This window comes from Siniperca chuatsi, linkage group LG22 (genome assembly GCF_020085105.1).
Source record: "Siniperca chuatsi isolate FFG_IHB_CAS linkage group LG22, ASM2008510v1, whole genome shotgun sequence".
NCBI classification, from domain to species: domain Eukaryota; kingdom Metazoa; phylum Chordata; class Actinopteri; order Centrarchiformes; family Sinipercidae; genus Siniperca; species Siniperca chuatsi.
In genome coordinates this window covers 4,565,140-4,582,374 of record NC_058063.1, presented here as the reverse complement: position 1 = coordinate 4,582,374, position 17,235 = coordinate 4,565,140, and the positions used below count along the sequence as shown (strand labels likewise).

The window sequence follows — 17,235 nt, the reverse complement described above, 5'->3', positions numbered from 1 at the left end:
ATCTGTCTGGATATCTAGTGACTGGAATTTTGTTTGTGCGCACAACAGCATTGAAAAATGACATAAAAATTAAAGTAACATCTCATGTACCTGTTACATTGGATGTGAAGAGGAGAAATGTAAATGTATAATCAACAGAACACACTGACTATTTCTTTGCAAGAAACTAGCAGTTGCTACTGCAAACTGACTACAGTGAGGTCTGTGGATTATCCAGATTATCTGGGACAGTGAGCCTGGAAAGCAATGTGGATGTTGATTTTTCAAAGTTCAAAGTTGTGGGCACCACAAACAATAATCCATTCACCTCCACTGTACTGGGTTTGAAGCCGAAATGTGTGGCAGTTATCTCAAAAGCTCTGAGTATCTCAGGTCTTGTTCATGAGTGAGGGTAAAACGGAGTGTGAGACAGACAGGCGGATTGGGGCGGTGTTAGCAGTAATGCGGACGTTGTAGATTAGTTATTTTTCTAGCCCTCCGGAGTGGGTTTTGGAGTTGTGATGTGAGTAACGAATAATAGATTCATTGGCTGCCCTGTAGAACAATAATGTAATGGTTTTATCCACTCCATGGAGCCTAGCTTTGATGCTGCGATGCAGACGCTGTCTGATTCGTGAACAAATAAACTCCCATTGTAACTGAGAATCAAAGTGAATACCTAATTACTTGTATGTTGTTACCTGCTCAACTCTCTCCTAGTTGATTAAAACTGGGCTGTGATCACCAACAGACCTGCGATCGAAGAGTTTCTTTGACGTTTAACATTAAGTCGTGCCCCTCACACCACTGCACAACCTCTTCTATCTCTGACTTATACATAGCAATGTCTGAATCTGTTGTCAGTAGACTGAGTATGGCTGTATCATAATGTAGTTGTTTGTGTACTTGTTTATACAGTCATTTAGATTATATGAAAAGAAGGGGGATCTTACGCAGCCTTGAGGAGCTCCTGTATTTATAACCTGTATGTCAGAGATAGTTGACTTTCACCTGCTGTTGTCTTCCTATGAGAAATGCATGGTACCATCTGATTATGTAGGGGTTCACTTCCATCTGTTTCAGCTTGTTTAACAGGGTCTGAGGGAGTATAGTATTAAATGCTGAGCTGAAGTCCATAAACATTAGTCTAGCATAAGCTGTAGGCTTTTCAAGGTGCTTTAGAATAAAGTATGTTCTAGTGTTTAAAGGATCATCAGTGCCTCTACCATCTTTGTAAGCAAATTGGTAGCGGTCACTGCAGAGCGGAAAACATCTCCAGTATGTAACGTTACAGCCAAACTACCAGTAGCAGCGGACGACTCGATGGGCACAGTACTTTTCCGAGTACTTGCACAGCGCCTGTGCTTTTGAGATTTCTAGTGAGAATCCTTGCTTACCATTGTCCCAAGTTTGAATGTTTTGCGACAAAGTTCACATCGTGGCTCGTACAAATCGTTGGAACTTCTTATTAAATTTGCTTTTACCCTTGGCTGAGCCTGCATTGCTTGCTTGCAGCGTTGCGTTCTTGGTGTTTTCCTTTTAAATAAACACGTTCTCCTTCTAGGTTAAAATGCGGATCACAGCATGTAAACAAGGCCTACTACCGCACAGAGTGTACGCTACCTATTTAACGTACAAACAAATAGATATTAGACATGGCAGAAATTGTCATTGTCGTGAGATATAAATTACTGGTAACAAAAAAATATAGAAACACTCATTCATTCTGCCTCAGATCAAATGTAATGCCTCCCCTCCTACAATTCCAGACATTTTTAATGCAATTTTAGACCTTGAATATCAAAAACTAAATTTAAGACTTTTTAAGACTTTAAGGATCCGAAGGGACCGATCTCACTGGAATTGACAGGTTTCTACATTCATCAATACAATCACTCCCTACAGAATCGTTTATAGATATTGAGTTTGTTTCCTTTTTCCAGTTCATTCAGTACATGCATTTCCTTCTTGTCAGAGTTCAGGTTGGTCATTTCTTCTTTCATGGCGTCCCACAGTTGTTGTTTTTTTTTCAAGTTCTTAGTTGAAAAGGCTTCTCTGACACGTAAACTATGTTGCTCTCGCACTTCCCTTAGTTTCCCCTTTAGTTCTCTTTTGAACTGCTCTCAGTTCCATATGTTGTTGTTCCGGAAGGCTTGTTTTTTTCGTCTGATGCAATGTTTGATCTCAGGCATGATGTAGTCTGTTGTCTGGGTATATCCTAATGGTCTTTTTTGGCACTACAGTGTCGACACAAAAATGTTTGTACCCTGTGATTGCAATACTGTCAATTTTATTGTCTTGTTGGAAAACATCCCAATCTGTGGCCAGGATGCAACCACTTAGCTCCTCCTTATTCCTATCTTGCCACACACTGACAGTCTTTGAGGCAGGTTTGCTTCTTTTAAGGGCGTACCTGAAAGTGGGAATTTGAAAAATAAAAGTGAATTGAAAGCGTTGCTGGGGAGAGGGACATCTGGACTACCCTGCTTAGCCTGCTGTAACCGCGACCCGGCCCCAGATAAGCGGAAGAAAATGGACGGATGGATGTCCCTTTTAAGGGATAAATTTAGGATTAGGATTTGGGTCATATTTACGGTCATATTTAGGGTCAGATTGTCTTTGTTAGCAGGTCACAGTGTTGTCAAGCACTCTTTACTTCGGCAGCCACTTTTCCAATATGGTTCAGGGTTCTGCCGACAGCTTTACAAGCTGTCATTGCAGCTCATTCATCGATGTGGTAACTTTGTGGTTGTACTTAACTTGTTTCAGTTACTGTACTACAGCTCACCATCCTATCTGTTGTTGAGAAATTCTGTCTACTTTAGGTTTTTAATAAAACAGAATTAACGTATCTGTGAAATCAAGTGAATAAGAGGACTCTTACAGCAAAATCAGCAGTTTTTGAGGAATTTATGTCCCTCAGGAATTTCCCATCTTTTTTATGAGTGAAAAACATCTCACATACCAATTTGACCTTCAAATAATTTGGACACAATCCTCCACAATTAATAACTGCTACATACACACACATGGGCTTTGCTATCTATCCAGCTCTAGGTGAAAAAATTATAACAGTATCTGTTCCCCGACTTCTCAGAGGAAACACTTAATTTCACATGACAGTACTTTGCTTGCTTACAGGAACTCAGTAAAATTCTAGTCTAATACTGTAAGCTGTTAGTACTTTTTAGCTGTTAATTCACAATTTATCCTGCGCACCTGCTTCACAGACTTTTGGGGAGAAGTGACAACAATCAAGTAAAGAAAAAATTACTTTTGGAATGTCATTCGATTAGCAGGTATGTAGTCATAAATGACTAATTGAAATTTTTACCTGTTCATGGAGCTTGATTAAAAGTCAGGAGATGACCATAGTTATTACAATTCATCCTAACGTGGACATGAATGTCTGTATTTCATGACAATCCATCCAATAGTTGTTGTTGTTTGAATCATCTCCGTCTCTCTCTCTGATGTCAGATTTCCTGTCTGACTTCCTACTGTACTCTGTTGTATCAAACAAAGGCAAACATTTAAGTCAAGGTTACAGATTATGCAACAAATTGAAAGGCTTCATGCAGTGGAGTTTGTGCATATCCATCATTGTGACTTTGTTTTCGTGTGTGTGTGTGAGAGAGAGAGAGAGAGACAGGGAGAGAGACAAAGATGGCGTCAAAGTGTCAGCACAAAGTCATTTCCCAAAAAAATAATCTGTGTGGAATTTACTTTTGTGGCCCAAGAATATAAATTGGGCTTCATCTCTTTTTTTGAAAATAGACAAAAACTGAGTTCCTCCCTTTTATTACAGACTGTGATGAATTGTTTATGTGTGTGGTCTGTTTCTGGAGAATGCGAAGCGCCCCGAAGGGATGAGGAGGGGGTGTCGCACACTTGGATGGAGTACTTGTATTTCACTGTTTTTGCTTTAAAAATGAATGAGTGCATTCTTTCTCCAGAGCCTCGGAGTCTGTCTGTCTTTATTTCCCCCGAGTCCCTTTCTTTCTTTTACGTTTTCCCCCTGTCTTTTCCTCAATAGCTGATTGATAGCGCTCCATTGACACACAGTTGATGGGAATGTCTCGGGGACAAACGGTGGTTGTCAAGCTGGAGTTCATGGTCAACTCAGCTATGAGCTTGACTCTCAATGGGGTCTCTTGTAGCTCTTGTATGAAGTCATCCAGGGGTCCTGACCACCCTGTTGACTTTTCCCCAACAAAATCCATTAGGCTCATTGTCCGCTAGCTTACAAACAAGAAACCCACAGTGGCTGATTATGTGGTTATGGTATTACAAGGTGGCTACAATGGAGCAACCTCTACAACTGTTTGATTAGGTCACCAGGTTAATCACAAACTTCCTTGCAATTTGTTATCTAAATCAACAGAGAATACAGAGAATTTTTCATTTCAAATGTCACTTCTCATGAAAGAAATTAGCTTCCCAGACTTTGTTCGCTTTAGCTTGACATGTTTTCCAATACTTGTTGGCTCTAAGTATGGTTCTGTGATTTATTTGTATTGAATTACAACTGACTGGCATTGCATTGCATTTACACAAAAAGACAGGATTTTTTCTTCCCACTATGGTTAAATTCTCAGCCAGTGCCAATTTTGGCCTTTAGTCCAATGAGCTGCCAAGTTGTAGTCTTAACGCACTGCTCTGTACACTAGAGGCAATAGAGGACTCTGGCTTCTGTGCTGTTCAACAGTTTTGTCAATGTGGCTAGGTATGCTGCTGCCAAATAAACACTCTCTCTGCCTCCTGCCAGTAGTGATTTATGGCTGAATACATCCTTGCCCTGCCCACTTCATCCCCAAGAAAAATCATTTTCCAATTGAGGTTAGGCCTTGAAGACTCAACATGGGGATAGAGAGGCAGAATATTTTATTGCCATTGGCATTTGGATGAATGATGCATACCTCAATCTCATGAGGCTGATGGACTGATAGACTTTAGAGGGACAATTTCTTTTCTCCTTCTCCTTCTCGTGTGCAAGACAGAGTATGCAGTGTGATGTGTAACACACTAAGCTATAATTATATATTTATATTGTAGACAGGGCTTACTTGTAACCAGCAAGCCAAATGTATTTTGTGTCAGAGGAAGGATGCAAGCTGTTAGAGGCTGTAGAATACTGCTACATTTATTAAAAAAATGTATGCGGAGCTGTTTTTCTAACCCAGCACTTGGACACAGTACATGCTCGTTATGTATTGACAAAATATAATGCAAGGACCGGCTGACCCAGACAACCAAGTGTTGTGCTTTGTATACTGTATGTTGTCAAGTTGTTCTGCTGCATATCTCCAACATGTCAAAAGTCAAGTCAGGTAGTGTATTTCCCTTCACTGCCCTTGAAATTGAATGTTTATTCTGACAATTGTGACAACAATTAGAGCTGAAACAATTAGTCAATTAATCGATTGGTTGATTGATATAATACAGAGTAAAAATTTTCTGTCACAGTATATTGAATCTCTTTGGGTTTTGGTTTGTTGCACAAGACAAGCAATATATTCTGGGTTCTGTAAAATTTTAATGGGAATTTTTCACAACTTTCTGACAGTTTAGAGTCCAAATGATTGCTTGTTTAGGGACTAACTAGAACTAAAAAGAGAGGGAATATAGGACTTCTATTGATCAGGTAGACAAACACACCTTCAAATTTCAAATTAATGCTTATGTTGCTCCGTATATGTTGGATGTGTAAATAGGCTTATTTTTTTCTTAATCAAAATAATTTCATGAGTTGATAGTGTCAGATTTTGTGTTTTCCGCTTGGTAAAATTTTCAACTGGAGGCTTAAAGCTGAAGGAAAAAAGAAACAAAGATTGGCTTGGGGAGTCACAAGTACTAAGGTAGATCTGATCCTTACGTCGAGGGACCAGTGCTGTTACTTTGCCTTTCTGCCTGCATTGTAAGCGTGTCAAGCTTTGCACCAGCATCTCATTAGGAGAAGGACAGCTGTGCAGAGGCAGACAGCCTGTTTCCAGAGACACCGGTTGAGTCACAGTAGGCCAACGACCAATCGGGGAACATTTGCTACATGCTGCATGACTCAGAGAGCCTCACACGACAACTTGTTCGCAAATTCAGATATGGATGGCGTCTAATTCCTCATCAGCCAAGAACGTTTTTCTGACAGTTAGAGGCAGACAAAAAGAAGGTTGTACACTGTCACTGCATCTGTTAAAGCTGTTACCAAGGTTATCAGCCCTGGCAAGCGGGCTGCTACACGGCTAAATGTCCTCTGTTCCAGTTTTCTGGACTTCATAAACATCTTCGGAAGCCAAGCTCCACCAGGGTTGGAACTCCTTAGTTGGGGTTGGGTTGCTTTAAGCCCAGCGCCTAGAGACTCCACTGAGTGGCTTTCATGGCAGTCTGTGTTGTGGAAATTGGTCTAGAGCTCTTAAAGCTCTTCCTGTATGTCTGCGTCAGCTGTGGTGCTCTGCTTTGACCAACTCTTAGTTTTGTGCAGAAAAAACTCTTCAAGACACAGTTAAAGACCAGCCCCGCCTCAGTGGAAGGTCCTATTAAAATTTCATAGGGTTCCTTTTTGAATACAAACTGCAACTGGATGCTACAGGCTGTGTGGCCTCGCCCTGACACAATAGGGCAATATGAAGGCTCTACTTTATGAAAGAGGTTAGGGTTTATAAGGCTAAATGTTCTGACAGGATGAAAACATATATGAGAAAATATTTGGGCCTGCAGTCAAGTATGTTAATAAGTCAGCTGAGTAAGACAGCACAGCCTCCATCCTGTCTGACAAAGAAATCAACCAGATATTTACCTCCTGAACTTGTTAGCAGTCTTCCAGTTTCTCAGAGGCCACCCAGACTGTAAAATCCTTATGCACCAAAAATTCAAGGAAACATGCAGCCTAAAAATAAGAGCCATAATCACATACTATCACCAGATAATATGGTAATACAGGCTGTCATGCTTTCACAATAAGATGTATCAGGAGTGTCCATATTGCACAGAATTTGCATCTTGACTCCTTGGGAGCAGCCACCTTCAACACAGCCTGCTGTTCGCAGCTGCCTCTGGGCTGGACCCCTCGGCCAATCAACTCCCCTCAGCTTGAAGGCAGGCCTGGGTTTTTCTCTCGCTCCACTACCTAGAACTGCATGCCAGCCTGTCAATCACACCACTAGGCCCTACTGTGCTGCCTGACCCACTGGCACTCTTGCCATGGCAACGCAAATCCCAGCAGACTTAGCTGTCAAGAACAGGAGTTCTCAGAAATATGAAAGACAAGAGTCTCTGATCCAGTGTACATGCCCCCGACCACCTTGGTCAAATGAATGATGCATCGCTTAATTTTATTTTATTTAATTTTTTGTGAAATATTGTAATAATGTTGTACCTGTCCCCTAACCCAAAAACAAACTCATACTATAAAATAAAGATTGCATAATCAAATTGCTCCAAGAGAAATGTGTTTAATTTTGCTTGCACAAACGAGGCTAGGAGGAAAACAGAGGAAAGCACTGTTTGAGCTCTCTTTAGAATCAAAGTGGCAAACAAGACCGTTATTTGTTCAGGGTAATAGTTTCTCCAAGCACCCTCAAAAAATACTGAAATATAAATGCAGAGGAGAGATTAGTTCAAATGTTGGCCGAACATTAGCTCCATTTATGCAGGTCTATTGACTGACCAATGGTGCTTTAAAATATTGATTTTAAAGCACCATTTTAAGTATTGATTAAAAACCTTCCACCAAGTCTTGTTGCCTAACAACTGTTTTTTCCTTTAAAAGAAGATAAAGGAGAGAAATGTTTTATTATTTTATTTGACAAAAGGCCGGGCTCACACTACCGGAGTTTTGGGCCGATTTATCACAGATTCACCCCTCCTGACAATCAGAGTTAAAATCTGGTCTTGGACCTTGGTCGGCCCAAATTATCTGGTAATGTGAGGGGTTTACAGATCCAGTCTTATTTTGGGGCTAGAGCTTAAAGTTGCAGTCATTATTACATTTGTTCACTTGGGGTCAACAGAACAAGCTGTAAACACAACATTGAGAAAATTATCACCTTATAAAGTTGCTATGGCAAAAGTGTAAGCTTACAGCTCCTTATTTACACATGCAGCAGACACAGAGCAACATTAGATGATTCACTTTCTTCACCATCTTGCCACCAACTTTTTATATCTGCTGTTTAGATAGTGTTCAGTAGGTTTATCAACAATTTGGCGGCCCTGATTTCATTCACTAACCACTAACCCAGTGGTTCTCAAACTTTTTCTCTCATGCCCCCCTTTCAGAAGCCAAACCCCTCGAGTAAACTGATTTAATGTTTATCAGTCTTTAACAACAATATCAATAATAACAATATTGGGGAAACCAGGCCTACTGTTAAAATAAGCCAAAGTGAATTTAATTGAAATTAGCAGGTTAGCAAGATAGCCTTGCTAGCATCAGGGCACTTTTGTTTGTTTATTGTCCCAACACAAACCATATTCATTCAACTCTTTTCCTCCTGGTCATCCATGCCCCCTCTGCATTGGCTTTACACCCCCCAATTTAAGACCCACTGCACTAACCAGTCCTTTTCTTTAGCAGTAGCTTATGTCTAAATGTATCTCTCTCCTCCACCTTGTCTTTCAGGTCATCTTGATCCTGACCAAGTACTACCACGCTGACTCCACCAAGGTGCTGGAGAGCTCACTGTGGAGGTAGGCCAAACTTTTACACCATGTTTGCTCTTGCTGGATGTCTTTATGTCATGCCTGGCCTCATACTCATGCAGACCTTTCCTCGACAAGCAGCTTCCCTTTAACAGCGAGGTCAGTGCAGGTCTCGGTTATCTCTCCACTGTGCTTCTTCAAGGAGACAAGAGTGATAAAGAGCGCTAGGGTGGACAAAACATCAGCAGGCAGCTATGAGTAAAGTGGGGGACCGGAGAGTGGCACTGCGAGGCCAGAGTGGGCATCTGTTTGGGCAGATAGTATATCAGCATGGCACAGGGCAGGAGGGCGGGCACTGGCAGTGCCAGGGAAAGGGGTCAAGTCTGGCTGGCAAAGCTTCTTCTGTTTAGCAAAGCTGCCTCTCGCCAAAAACACTTCACACTTCTCTCGCTTTTGTGCGTTGGAAAAAAACAATGCATCTATTCCGCTCCACTTCACAACAAGTGTATCTTGCACTTGTACATATATTCCCATGGAATATTAATTTCCTCTTTATTCTACATCCACTCCCTACCAGCTCCTGAGGTGCTGCTATGTAGCTGAGCATGGCCTTCGCGTAGATAAGGGTGTGGAGGAAACTTAATTATATTCAGATTTCCTAATAAAAATTTAGAAAATAGACAAGACAGGGCTCACACTGGTTAAAATTAGCTGTCTAGAAGACATTCGCACAGAGCAAAATGTGTCTGATGGTGGTACTTAATTCATGCCATTCACCTCACTGAGGGCTCCATGACTTCAAAGCTTCAGCCTCTCATTAGCTCTGACTGCCTGTCTCCCTAGAGGACAGATATGAATAATGTACATATTTTTCTCCTTCCCCTGTTGATGTTTTAATTGTTGCAGTGTATGAATAATGCTGCGGATTCACCACTGGACAGCCCACTTGAGTCAGAAAAAGCACAGCAAGTGGTTGAATTTAATCCGAATTGAACCTAAATTGGCAGAGACTGAAAAAGCTGGCTGGCTGCCTGTTGGCATCATTGTCCAAAAGTAGAAATTACCATGAAATTAGCATGTTTCCAAGAGGACCCAAAAGGCTCTCTGACCACATCTTGGTAGGTATTATGTGTGAGTTGTACCTCAGTTCCTTGTAGCTGTCAGCTTGCCATGCTGTGTGTACAGCCACAATCCATTGGCGTATAGGCTTTGAAGTCCCAGGGCTATAGGATCAAACAAGGAAGATGGGGGAAGATGAATGGGTTTGCTGCCTTGCCCTGTCAGGTGGCGTAGATAAAGGTGGCCGGTTTCACACAGGGGAAAAGTTAACAGCAGAGAAAAGTTTTTCGGGACAGCTGAGTTAATGAACTGAGGCCCTTTTAGGTCTATAGAGGCTTGTCTTGTGTCAATAGGCAAAGCACACAATCTGTGTCTTCATAGTTGAGCAACTATAACTGTTAGTGGCCGAGGTGGAATCAACCTAAACAACTGGGTGTCAGCCATTTAGTGTAAATTACTTCTGCCCTGAGAAAGGACATGAGAAATTATTCAGATTGAGGTGTGTTAGCTGGTAAAACTTGCTTCGCTGTGCTAAACCACCTTAAAGAATCACTTTTGATGGAGTTTTAGTTACTCATGATGGCATAAAAATGTTGTTTTACAAGTTTTTCCTTGCTAAAAAAAATGCAATCCATTGATCACTTATCCAACAGTCAGTTATTATGTATGTCCAGCACAGCCAGAGAAATATCAAGGATGACATTCACATCTGACGCCAAAGACAACCAGTATGTTGGCCATTCGATGACAACTGATCAGACTCCATTTGCTCATGAGGGTTGTGAGATGTGGTTAAAAGCTCCAGAAAAAGCTAGTAGACTTTAGACTTTGAATTACAATTATTTTGTCAAAAGATATACATTTATATTTTCCTGACAGCGTGACATTGTCATAGTGTCACAAAAAGGGACTAAGGAGGTCGGAGTAGATGACTTTTTTAGCTGTTCGCGCCAGGTTGGTTTCTTTTAACCATGAAGGCAATCAAACCGTAACCAAGATGCTTCAGTTGTCTAAACCTGTCCAGATCACAACCATACAACTGATAGCTGCAGAAAACATACTAGTCCTGTGGATTGTTTTTGGAAAAGCTATATTGGTCATTGGAAAGCACTGACAAATTACCCATCTTGTGGAGTAGGTACAAAGGCTTATTGAAAAACCTGAATCTGTCAAGAAGGTCAATCAGTACAAACTATATCATGTGTGGCCAAGTTAAAATGCTTATTTCAGAGAAAACCCTGGACTGCATCAAGTGTAAAGTTACCAGCTCGTAGCTTCTAATCATAACCATTACCACACTTTGTGCCATGTCTATGTTTCCCAGTGTGCTGTGGAGAGTTGTGTCTGTCCCCAGGCTTTGGCGTCAGTGCTGGCTCCTTTAACATTGCTGCCTGTTACTCCCGACAGCTGACCTAAGTTCTCGGGCTATAAACACGGCTGATAAAAGAGCTCCGAACATGGCCCCTCACTTGTCTCATGAGACTGGCTTTCTTTGTGAAGAGAGACAGGGAAAAAGGGAGTGGCAACTCATGGACCACCTGAGGCTTTACCAGGCAGTTTATGCTTGTCTTTGAAGTATGCAAGTGAAAATATGAGACAATGTACCTGCAGGACTCGTAGAACTGCCTGTTGGAAACAGGCAACTTTTTTTCTTTCTTTCTTTCTAGGTAATAGGAGCTTCAGTGTGTTCAGGCTCTGGTCAATAATTGATGCTTTAGCGGCAGTGCACGTTTTTCTTTGGTGAGGTGAATTACAGTAATCAGAGGTCCAGACCCCTGAAGTGAGAAGATACACTGGACACTTAAAACTCTGATGTCCCACTGTGCATATGTGTGTGTTGTAGCTACACATCTGTTTAAGTGTGTGTACTACTACCAACATCTACTTCGGAAAAAAACTGTTTTATCAGTACATTAATGGGAGTTTCCGGGCAAAAATCCTGCCGTCATAGCCTCCTCCTGGCTGCAGCCCTTTGCCTCTGTGATCTCTTTGAACTTTCTAGCTTTTGTGTGTCTTTGTACACTTGACGCAGTTAACACAGTCTTTTGGACAGTGTCTTGTCAAAAGCATTCTTGATGTTGCACACGAAAACTAACTATTAATTGTACGAAGAGTGAAAAAGGAGAGCTCGAGAGAGAGAAGTTCAAACCCTGCGTACTTTCCCTCCTTTGCACACCTGGCCAATCACTACGTACAGTAGGCATGATTGTCAGGTTGTTGGTTTCCACGTTTGGCAACAGGTTTTTGATGCTGTTCGAATCATACGGAGACCAGATATTAACTCTCTAGACCCCAGTAGAATTCTAGAATGTTGCTGCAGTTCACCAAGAACCGTCAATTGTATCAATTACTTCCTAGGCTGCTCACACACACACACACACGGAAATGACAGCTAACTTACAACTAAGACAAAGGACGGACATGAACATTTTCCTACTCAATCCAAACAAACAGCTCTATCTCAAAAACAAAAAGAAATTGACAATCACAAGTTGTGTTCATTAAAAAAAACACAACTTCCTCTTTAATTTGATACCAAATATGTGGCATGTGTAGCTGTTTAGACCAAGTTTGATTCAACACATAAAAAAATACACCAGACAAAACAACAAATAGCACTAAAACTTGTAAATAGCTATTTCTTGGCTCACTTTGAGTACAGTATGTAGTGACTTGCAGTTTTGATAAGAAAGTTTCTTACAAAGAAAAGAGGAGGAAGCCAACAAGTGGAAACTGGGTGGAAATCCGAGAAAAAAAATAAGAGATCTCAACGTTACAATGTATATTTCCGTTATTGATGACAACTTAAAGTATCTATAAAGCTCAGGATTATATTTTCCGTGTTTTGATACACTGGGAATGATTTTAAAATGACGGGTGCTCCCGGGCACTATAGTGAAATATAGAACAGGCGCTCTGGGGCGCTATGGGGTCTAGAGGGTTAACAAGAAGTAATTAGAGCATCTCTGCAAGCATTGATACCTTCATTCAGCACAAAACAGGAGGAGGGTACTATTTTTTCAATGCTAGACAGTAAAGCTTTTAGAGTTTCTGGCAGTGGCAGATGAAAGAGAAAGTGGAAGGCTAAACATGAGACCCACAATGAGTTCCCAGTATGCATCTTGCTTGAGGCCAATAAAATATTTGTCTAATCGGATATTGTCTCTCAGTCAGCTAGTCCAGACGTATGCCTTAAATACAGATCTAATTCGGATACTGCGTCAGAGTAAACACAGGGATAGGTGCCAATCCCACCATGAGCAAGCACTTGGCAACGGTGGCAAGGAAAAGCTTCCTTTAAGAGGAAGAATCCTTGCGCGGGTGGGTGGCCATCCGCCACTGGTAGGTAGAGAGGGAGAAAGAGGCAGGGGGGGCACAATGCAAATTCCACATAGAATTTTTAAATAATAATAATGTAATGGCAGTGGTAATATTAATAAAGTCATAATAATAGGAATGACAGCTATAGGAATAATAATGACAATAATAGTAACAAGGCCAATATCAAAAACTGTAGTAGCAGTTGTCGAGCAGGAACACGGGGGCAGCAGGTGGCCCACAACCACAGATCCAGTCTCTGCAGCTCCGGAGGTAGAAATACCTGCTGAAAGCAACAGAAGGAGAGAGAGGAGAAACGAGAAAGCACAAAACTACGGGAGAGAGAAGATTGCGAGTTAGTAACATGCAGTAATGGGATAAAGATGTATACAGATGGAGAGGGAGAGAAGGAGAGAGGAAAGTGGTGCATCATGGGAAATCGCCCGGCAGTCTAGGCCTATAGCAGCATAACTAAGGGATGGTTCAGGACTCACCCAAGCCAGCCCTAACTATAAGCTTTATCAAAGAGGAAAGTCTTAAGCCTACTCTTAAATTTGGAGATGGTGTCTGCCTCCCGAACCCAAACTGGGACCTGATTCCGCAGGAGAGGAGCTTGATAACTGAAGGCTCTGGCTCCCATTCTACTTTTGGAGACTCTAGGAACCGCAAGTAACCCTGCATCCTGGGAGCGCAGTGTTCTAGTCAGGTAATAAGGTATTATGAGCTCTTTAAGATATGATGGTGCCTGACCATTAAATGCTTTGTAGGTGAGGAGAAGGATTGTAAATTGGAATTGCCACTGCATGCCCACTCACTGTATTGACTGCAGGCTGACAGAACTCTTGAAGACTCTGTTGCTCCAAGTCGAGCCATGAAATGCTCAGTAAACCTTTTTGATCCTCAAACTGAAAAGAGCAGATATGCACTTCACTTTCTTTGACTTTGTATCCTCAGTGCAAGTATTTTTCATTTTTAGATGATACATCAAGCATCGAGCTTCATCGAGCTTCAAATATCAGACAGTCATTGCTGTCCATTTGGGATTTGATGGATGGAATTGACCATAATGTAATATTTTGATCAGATTACCAGATAATATCATGATCTCTGGGGGAATTCGAATGTCTCCAAAAGGGCTAAATCCAGTTTTAAAGGCTTTTAAAACCTGAAAATACATAAACATACATATATGCAAAAAAGGTAATATATTGGAGCGTCCCTTTGTTTTAGTTAGATAAGATATAGACTGGAATTGCAATTATCTGGGCTCTAATCCAGGTAAATTGGATATCGGTTCAAACAGTGGCTATTGGAAGCTTCATCCCCCCAAATATATTGGGTATTGGCCTTCAAAATGGACCTTCAGAAACTCATATTTTTTACTTTAAAAAGTTTAACCCCATGTACCCATATGTGTTCCATTTACTCCCACAGTAATCATACACTCAAATAAACAGGGTGTTGGTGTGAGAGTTGGAGGGTATTCATTATTCATGTCGTCTTCACACATCTTTTGAAGAGGCGAGGGGGGTTTGGTAGCCATCACACTGGGGGGCTTCACTGCTCCATTATGGATGAAGAGATCGTCTGACAGGCCAGCACTTCTACGTATAGTAGATCAACCACACCACGCTTCCACAAACACAACCGTTGGCAATATGTCCGGCATATATGCTAAAATTTGTCCAGCATATATGCTAAAATAACCACAGTGCCAATTTCATTGATATTCAAAATGTAAATGCTTCATTCAGGCACACACATGAATAGCATGATACTGAATACTTAACTGATACAGCTCTTTGAGACTCAAAGAGTGTTTGTGACACTCAGAAAAATGTATTCTTTTATAGACATTCCTTTTGAAATGATTGTGTACGGGAAACTTTGGTATCTTTGGTACACTCTGCCACATGTCCTGCAACACCAACAGTGCCAACTACACCAAAATCAACTCACACCCCAGTGCTGTTACTGGGGCCTTGGTTAAAGCACAGCCAAGCAGTCTTATTGGCTGCAGGGTAGCACCACATCAACAACTCACTTCCCACTTTGATGCCTCCTTAATCAGCTTGTTTCAGATGTGTATGCGTACATGCACGCACGCACGTACGCATGCACGCACGCACGCAGGCACGCACAGTTATTCCACCATTACAAATGTGCTGATGATTAGCCCTCCCTGGGGTCCAGATCACATTTCTCCAAACTAAACCAGGAGAGAGAGCCACAAAGTAGAAACATACGCTTTTGGGCTTAATCAAGACAGCATGTCTTCTTTTCCTCTTCACCTCATCCTCTCCTCACTTCCACTCATTCGTTTCCCTCTCAGGTTGATTCTTTCAGTTTTCCTTCTTTCTCTCTCTTTGTTCTCTCAGTGTTTCTCCCTTGGTCCAGATGGTCTGGGGTGCTGTAAATACTTAATCGAGGCGAAAGCATCATCTTCCCTTCACCCCTATGCCCCCGCCTTATCACTTCCCTCCTCCATGCATATTTCACAGCCTGGAGAGAGAGAGAGCGAGAGAGAGTGAGAGAGAGAGAGAGCACCCAAGACAGCTCTGCTTGCTACCTAAGATGGCAGGCAGCGAGTCTACTCTCAAAAGAGAAGTGGTTTGATATAGAAACAGACAACAGTTATCGAGGGTCACATCATAGTGCTGGGTAAAACCAATAATCTGTATAGAACTCTTCTAGGCATTATGGTTACATATAGAAACCTCAACCCTAAGTGAAGATAGCTTAAAGAACTTTTCTGGGTAAATCTATTGAGGAAAGAATGAAAAACACAAGTGGAATGAAGAAATCAATGAGCTTCTTCAGTGATGGATTATTTATTGTGTTTGAGTAGAACAGAATCCTGGTCTCTGTTTTCCCTTCACTTTCCTCTCTGGTCCTTACAATCACTAATACCTTGAACAAGAGGTGTCTCACAGAGGAGGGTGAGGCAAGCGGTATTCAAATGGCTGCAAACTGCAATTTCACTGCTAGATGCCACTAAATCCCACACACTGGACCTTTAACTTATGGTTATTGACACTTTGCACACTTTATTAACAAGACTTCTTACTCATTCACCTTTCCTTTCCAGAAGGGGTCCAAATCATAAGTCACTGTCCAGTAGCAGGCATAGGGTTACATTTAATGCTGACTATATTTGTGTTACTTCAAACTCACAAGACAAGTGAACTTAGGTAAAATTAATTGCATATAGTTAGTGGTTGTTATCAATCACTTTAAATATGATTTATTGGTTTAATATTTGTGACACTATAATTTACATGCCTCTACAAAAGAATGATGAAGTCTGATTTGGGTGGCAGTTTATGCCTTTATTTGATAGCGATTAGATTGCCAGATTCATGGTCAGCGATTTAACCTCCAGGCCACAGGGGTGCCAATGATGAAGTCCGATTAGAGACTAAATAGAAATGAATGACCTAGTTGACTTATTGAGCGAATATAGTAGAGGTACCCACAAAGTCAAAATGATTAAGGTGACTATAATTATTAAGAAATGACACGTGTTAATCAAAATTGTATTTCGTATTTTTTATTTATCATTGCTGTCTCACTGATGCTTGATGAAACTCAAACATACCAGTCAGCCCCACACCTTAAATATTATCATCATGTATGTTAGGTTAAGTCCTGTGAGTCTTGAAATTCTATTTTCCTTAAAATATTTGAGCTTGACATTTTTGGTTTTTATTAAAATATCGCAACTATTCTATGGATTGCTGTGAAATTTGGTATACACATTCATGGTTCCCAGAGGATGAATTCTAATAACTTTGATATTCTGAGCTTTATTTTAGCGCCATAATCAGGTCAAATCTTTTATGCGTACAATACTTTGGTTTATGACCAAGTACATTCAAAACTAATGACATTACCATCAGCTGTACTTTATGTTTAGCCTTAATGTTAACAAGCTAAACTAATATTGAGAACATGGTAAACATTATACCTGCTAAACATCAAAATGATAGTATTATCAGTGTGAAGATGTTAGCATGCATATGTAAGCATTTAGTGCAAGCACAGCATCACAGAGCCGCTAGCGTGGCTGTAGTCTCTTGGGGCTGGTTGCACCAGCTGGACATAAAAAAGTTAGGTGTAAGCCCTATGCCAGGCTTAGCTACGTCCAGCCTTAAATATTGGAAATATTTACACCTGTTGCAGCATCTAAAATTACAACTAGGCACAGCTACGCCCAGCCTAGACGATGCACATCTACGCTGA

At 41.1% G+C, this 17,235-nt stretch overlaps 1 protein-coding gene across 7 annotated transcripts in view; it reads left to right on the top strand.

Annotated features, from left to right (window-relative positions):
- sorcs2 (sortilin-related VPS10 domain containing receptor 2) overlaps nucleotides 1-17,235 on the top strand; it is a 367,111-nt gene that overhangs the window by 78,859 nt on the left and 271,017 nt on the right. For all 7 annotated transcript variants that reach the window (XM_044185095.1, XM_044185097.1, XM_044185091.1 and 4 more), the window contains exon 2: nucleotides 8,597-8,664. In XM_044185095.1, coding sequence (XP_044041030.1) covers nucleotides 8,597-8,664 — 68 coding nt within the window. The remainder of the gene's footprint in view (nucleotides 1-8,596; nucleotides 8,665-17,235) is intronic.